The sequence below is a fragment of the Anthonomus grandis genome, chromosome 14, assembly GCF_022605725.1.
Source record: "Anthonomus grandis grandis chromosome 14, icAntGran1.3, whole genome shotgun sequence".
In the NCBI taxonomy this organism is placed as follows: domain Eukaryota; kingdom Metazoa; phylum Arthropoda; class Insecta; order Coleoptera; family Curculionidae; genus Anthonomus; species Anthonomus grandis.
The window spans coordinates 5,518,600-5,525,692 of record NC_065559.1 but is presented as its reverse complement, the minus strand read 5'-3'; the positions used below and the strand labels follow the sequence as shown (position 1 = coordinate 5,525,692).

Genomic DNA, 7,093 nt, shown 5'->3' with positions numbered 1-7,093 from the left:
GTACTGCAGTGAAAAGTCGCCGGACAATAAAGCGGATCCAATAAAACATTTTTTCGCGGCTATATATTTAAAAATTATTAAAAGTATACTATAAAAATTCTTATTTTATTTAATACGCTGAACCGGCAAAACAATGCTGCGCAAACGAAATTAAATAAGACAAAAGAGGGTGTGTCCACGTTACAAAAATCGAAGCGTACGAATTTAAATAAAATGCGGCAAATTATGCGTATATGCTGTTTATTACTAAAGCATCAATTTAAAAATGCTTAAAATAGTAAAAGTGTGTATAAGGGAATACGTTCATAATGGTCAAATTTGTTGCTCAAACAAAGAAAGGCCAAATTGACCTTTTTCTTGTGCTTCACAGTTTCGCCACTAGGGGAACACAATGTTTTCATTTGGCACCGTATTTTGAAGTCATATATGTATAATAAAGAATTTATTTTATCGTGAATTACGAAAATATTACATTAAATGAATAATTATTATCTTTTACGTCTCCTTGTTTCACTTTTGTTTATCAAAATCGAAAATCCCTATCAAGGTTTTCGGTTTGTTCGACAATCCTCGGCCGCTTCCGTCCATCACGTCAGTGTGACGACGGACATACGTCACAGCGTTCCTTCCGGGCCCGATCGGCCAATCATAACCCAGATCCCGATCATGTGTCTCACTTAAACCAATCAGGAGCCGAATAGATTTTATTAGACAGAATTTCTGACAGGCGTAGAAAAAGTTCCATCAAAGAGCCGCCATGTTGCCTGTTTGAGGTCGCGTCGAAATTAACACCAATTCACATCGTTTTCTAGTTGTGTGTTATTAAAAGCGGCCTTTTTGGTCGAAATTAGTGTTCTAAGTGTAGATCGTGCAATAATTTGACTATAGTTCGTAAAAAAACATTAAGAAATTAACGATAAATCCGCAAGTTCGTTTCTGTAATTCTGACGGAAGATGGTTGTTGGCCGTCACTAGTGTAGTCGACAGGCCGGACTCGTCGAAGTTCATAATGGCCGATGGTTGACTTTAGTTTGGTTAATTTGTGCCTTGTGAGATGCATCGACTATCGAACATTCGGTACATCGATCGTTTTCTGCTATTTCTCCTGATTTCCGTGGGAAAAATAATGTTTTCCTTCATATTGTATCGAAATAAATAGATCGAGCGCACTTGGATTGGTCAGCGCAGTTTTGGGCCAGAGCTTCGGCTTTGGCTTGTAGATCGGTGGTTATAACTACGCTGATATGGCCGATCATCTCGTAGATGGGCCCCCGAATGCCAAAAGGCAAAAGTTGGACCCTTTCCCGGGTCCCTCGGACTCATCTGGTAAGCCTTTGTGTTATTTTGTGTATTTATTTTGCTCAGAGCATGTCCTCGCCAAACGCGGGAGAGGCGTTTCTGTAGTTTGACAATAAAAACATTACACTTTACTCTGTTTAGAACAGCTGTTATTTTGCTAAAAATCAACGTTTTTCAATAAAATATTTCTTTTTTTTAATGTGAATTTCTTGTTGGATATTTATTTTAGTATTTTGTGTTTGCATTTTTGCCCAGAACATTTTAGAACGTTTAGATTTACATTTTTTACACAAGGCTGGCTTTACCTGACTTGCAGGAGGGAATTCCTTTACTTAGAACTGAATACTGCATAAATTTTTTAATATTAGTTCATACTTTGCATACTCTCACAGATTCACACCTGTTAAATCGCCCCTTTCATTGACCTGAAAGAAGTAAATTAAGTATTCCACTTACCCTCAAAATACTTAATAATGTCCTGGGGTCTTAAATACAGAATATCAGGAAGCAAAATTTCTCGATAGTATTGCAATGTTTGTTGTGCTGATCAATTATTTGGAGGCTTCATTAAGTAGATACTCCTAATTTTTATATGTGGTGTAATGTAATAATGTGATCTTCAAATTAGATCTTTTGTTCAAGCAACATATAGAGTATGACATAGGAATAGTTAGCAAACTTTTCGTTTATTTATTTTCTTGTTACACTTATCAACATCTATGAAGCCACTCAAAGATGCTAACATAAAATACCTATAAAATGTAACCATATTTTATGGGTTGGAATTGGAACCATACATTTTAAAAAATTCATGAAGTTTATAAATGGGAGAACTTTTAAAAAGGTTCTTTCGTAAATAAGACAGATAAAATACAGTGCACCAAAATATTTTAATTGTTCTTTTACTTGGATAGTCTTATCAAAAATTCATAGCAAATGATGACATGCACTTCAGAAACCTCCTTTGAACCCCTTGAATCATTGCTCTTCAGGCACTGTGTTGGGCGGACCAAATAATAGATTCATATATTCCAAGATTGAAGGCTCACACTTAGCTTCTCGGTGGTTTTAGTAATAAATCCAGAGATTTTTTCGGTATTTTCTACAAATGGATTCAGAAAATGAAAGAGTGGGGTCCAATATTACACTTAGATCCTTTTGCTGGTTGACAAAATGTATTTGAAGTTACCATTTAGGGTAAATGACATACAAACACACTTACTGATATTTAATCTGAAGCTATTTAATTCTGAACATCACAAAATTCATCTGACATCTGATAATCAATTAGCAGTATTTTGTACACTATGTGATAGTGAAAAAAACAGGATCAAATACATGAATCTACAGGTTGATAACAGGGATTTTCAGATATGCTCTTTGTAATAATACTGGTACAAGAACTTTACTTGGCACAAGCTTCTTGTATGCTTACTTTGGGAGTAAATAAAAATTAACTGTTAGTGTCTTCTTCTCTTGGAGAATAAGCACATTTCTTATACACCAAGAGTAATAAGTGTTCCTCGTCAAAACCTGAAATCCCAACAGAAATCATCATCTGCAAACTATATATAAAGCAAGAAGTCAGGTATCACTTTTCACAAAGTTAAAGAACTCCAACCATTAATTTTTTATTTTCATTGTAGTCTAGGTACCACCTGCATTCAGTGAATTGAGAGGTTATTATTATAAGTTATGCTACAATGTTTGTTTTGCTCTTCAATTATTTACAGGCTATATTATAGTTAAAAATTATAAATAACCTCAATTTTTTCAATTTTTCATCAAGTCCTTTGGAAAATGTATTTTCTGTACTTTTTCCAACCAAAGAGACTTCATCTGAGCTTACAGGCTTCAAATAAAACAAATTTGTTATGTTTTGATGTGCGACTTGTTTTAAATTTTCTAATTTGATAAATTAGTCTCTGAATAACTCTACAGTATTTTTATTATATCTCTAATACCAATAATGGAATTTTTGTTACAAAACTTTTTATTTGTAATGTTCGAAAGCATTCTTGTTCTATTCCTAGAGTTTAATTTTACTTTCATAAAAGTGTTTTTTTAGATTTCTTATTTGTATGTTTTTATTTCTGTGGTATGCAGTGTAATAATTAATCTAAGAAAGACTCAATATGAGATCTTGTGTTCAAGCAGTGGAATTATTCATACAGTGTTGTATGACAAGTAGGCATCTCAGTTAAAGAACAAGTTTAAAAGAATTTATACACTATCACATGACAAACCAGGATAAAATACATGAATCTTCAGGTTGGCAAAGTTAATCCTAAGTCTTTTTTTAGTAAGAAATACCCTATTTACATGAGTTACTTGTTTCAGTCCTTAGTAGGTATGTTATTTTCAGGAGCTCTTTATGTGCTTGCTTCGAGAATACTATAAAAATGAACCATTAGTACCATTACCATCATCTTCTCTTGGAGAATAAGCATGTTTGTTTCTTTTTTTTTATTCTCTCACATACTCTATTGTCGTAGTTGGTCCAGACAGATCATCATGCATCTGCAAACTTGATGAAAGAAGTCAGGTGTAACTCAGAAAATGAAAAAACCCCAAGCAATACTTACTTATTTTTTTAAATTAGGAGGTCATCATTATTAAAGTTTTGTTCATAGTATGAGTTAAACAATATTACTGTCATCACTGAACCAATGCTCTACCAACTTTTTATATGTAATATTTAATCAAATGATGTACTTTTGCTCTATGTGGTCAATGTTTCAAACAAGTTTAAACATCTTCTCTAAGTATTTCAATTGGTTAACTGTTGATATTATTTTTAATGCTGAGGACTGATAACAAACTGAAAATACCCTTTATGGTTATAGAAGAACAATGACCAATTTCATATCATACATCTTAAATTAAAGTCATCCAATATTGAACATAGTATAAGTGAAAAATGTTAACATTTTTGAGGTATCTGGAGGATTTTGTCAATCAATAAATCATCAACTTGCTTCTGAACTTCATCAGTATTGATTTAGAAAATTATATTGTCTTAAATTCTTTAAAGGTCAGTGTAAAGCAGCCAGGAGTGTAGTATTAGTGCACCAATATAACAAAAAGTTACTTTATTGTCCTGTGTTATATATTGTTCTTTTAATTGATATTTTTCATAATAGTATGGCTTTCAGTTCAGTACAATAATAATTGGTTAGTATACATGGTGTTAATTGAGTACATATTATTATAAGGAGCAGTTGCATGGTTAATTCTAAAAATTCTTTTAAATCTGACAAATTTTTTAACAAATTAGAGTCAACAGAATGCTACTCAAATTTTACGAGGGACATAGGCAGCATTTATAACAGGTTATTGAAAATATTACTTTTACAATCTTTAACCCTCCATTTTTTATGCTGCCAAGTTCCAATTTTTGTCCTAGAATTGACTTTTTCTAAAATTAGTCTTTTAAAGTTTATGTGCATCATTGACACCCTGTATAATAAATAATGTTACTACCATTTACAAACCATTATATAGTATTGTAAAAAGTAGAGTATATATTTATTTTTCTATTTTGTTTGCTATTTCCTTTTAATTTGAATAATTTTAGGCAAAAAAATGTCAATATTTATATATTACCTTAATATTAACATGCTAAATTAAGAAAAATAGCATTTTTTTAAAGTAAAGTTCTTTTCTCAACTTTCTCCTATACTTAACTAGCTTTCAACAACTATGGGTTGGGATCCACAGACTCTACTCAAGGTGGTGGTATGTTCAATCCAAGGAACCAGTGGAACTTTGCCCAGAATCAAAGTAAATACCTCCTGTCTTTGTTTAATAATTACATTTGTTGTAAATATAAAGTACTAATTTCAGTAAAGGGGTAAATGAGGCTACTAATATTTTTAATATTTGCTTATTCTTATGGTTGAGGGTTTTTGAGTATTGAAATAATAACAAAAATGTCTTTCAGTTGCTTTATTTTATACATTTAAATGTGAGCTTTTTCTAAATTGCATGAAAGAGTGTGTGTATTTTCTAGTGTGTTGAAGATATTAGCTCTTGTTTCTCCATAATCAACATCATTAAATAAAATGTCTTATGGATTTTCCATTTACATCTCATGAAACAATGAATTATTTTCAAACAAAATGTAAAGTCCATTAGAGCCTACTTTAAGTTAATGCACATAATTGTAAATAATCATATCATGGGTAAAGGGGTCTATATCTGATATTTTACAATGTATTTACATATGACTAATCATTTCCCAGATGTCCTTAATATGTTTGATTTGGAAAATGACCTTCCCGATGAACTTATTTCATCTTCGCCATGGCTGACAGATCACTCGGCCAACCAGAAGCCTCCAGCTCAAGGTCCTGGTCCAGGTGGAATGCAAAATGGTATCGAGAACCCTGACCCCAACATGAGGCAAATTCAGATCAATCATCTGATGCAACAGGTACATTAAGCAATGTTTTAATATTTGTATTTAAAAAGTCTTGGTGGCTTCACACTTTTTTTTTGAAATATATAAATTGAATTATTATAAATAGGTATTACATACTAAATAAAAGACAGATGATGAATATTTATTCAATAGATCCTTCTGAATTTTTAAGTGTGCCCTGAATGAGTTTAAAGTCCTTCAGCACAGCTTCAAATTTAATGAAAATCTTATTAAATAAGAATTGAACAATCATTTTCTTGATATATAATTTGTATGTCAGTTTGAAATATTTTTCATTTAAAATACATCTTAATTAAAAATGGTTCTTATTGCAGGGCAACAAAGGACTAGTTGGCAATGTTTTACTAGGACCTGGTCAATTGGGGAGTAAAAGTCCTAACTTACAATCACCACCTAATGTTTCAGTTGCCAAAGGTGGAGTAGTTGATCAAATGAACCTTGGCAATTTGCCTTCAAGCATCGCTAATGCCTCGGGTCTACAATCTGTCGCTAATAATGGTAGCAGTCCACAAGTAATGAGTTCTATTCAGGGTAAGTAATTTCTTATCCTTATATTCTATATAAAAACATAAAAATTTTAAAATAGAAACATTCATCGAGTCAAAACAAAAATTTTACTACTTAATATTCATGGAGATCTAAACAAAAAGAAATATAAAGGATCCAGAAACCCTTCATTATAATACACATTTTGCACCAAACCTATACCTTTTTGATTAAACTGAGGGTATTTTTTATGATATTTTTTTGCAGAAATTTCAGGTATGAAAATCAGTGTTATTCTTTTACGAAGAATTTAAGTAACCGGTTCAAGATCAAATTCAAATGATTTATTTCCATAGAAAGTATCACAATTGTCACTAGTATTAAACAGATAAGGAAAAAAACACAAAATATAAAAAAACAAGTTTATGCTTGATAAATAATTCCATAAAGAGCTAAAAAAATAATTTTCATTTATGCTCAGGATATCATTTTTATGCACTTACGGTTTAATCAATGGTAAAAGTATTTGGGGTTGTACATATTTAACAAAAATGCATCCAATGCAACACAAACTGTATGTAAAAGAGACCCTAAAGTTTATGAAAAAGGATATAATATGCATTAGTTCTTCTGTGAATTTATAATTTTTAGGATGCCTGTACTCTTTATTTTGTCTTAAATAATATAGCACATTTTCTTTCTTTTGTATGTAAATTTCAGCTAGAGTAGTTGAGGGTAATTTGGCTATACTGCTTCAGTAGGAGGTCTTGTGTTACTTTGTTGTGTCTATCTGGTTGTATTTATAGTTTGGATGCTTATGATCTTGATTGCATTTATACTGACATTTTTTTACCACAGGGTTCC

The 7,093-nt window shown here is 31.5% G+C and overlaps 1 protein-coding gene across 4 annotated transcripts in view; it reads left to right on the top strand.

The window, feature by feature from the left end:
- The first annotated feature begins 751 nt into the window (after window positions 1-751).
- Window positions 752-7,093, top strand: part of LOC126744708 (CREB-binding protein-like) — a 58,225-nt gene continuing 51,883 nt past the window's right edge. For 3 of the 4 annotated variants that reach the window (XM_050452233.1, XM_050452234.1, XM_050452232.1), the window contains exons 1-4: window positions 752-1,326; window positions 4,990-5,082; window positions 5,544-5,734; window positions 6,058-6,274. In XM_050452233.1, the coding sequence (XP_050308190.1) occupies window positions 1,245-1,326; window positions 4,990-5,082; window positions 5,544-5,734; window positions 6,058-6,274 (583 nt within the window). In that variant the 5' untranslated portion in view covers window positions 752-1,244. The remainder of the gene's footprint in view (window positions 1,327-4,989; window positions 5,083-5,543; window positions 5,735-6,057; window positions 6,275-7,093) is intronic. The other variant, XM_050452235.1, reaches the window with a different exon arrangement.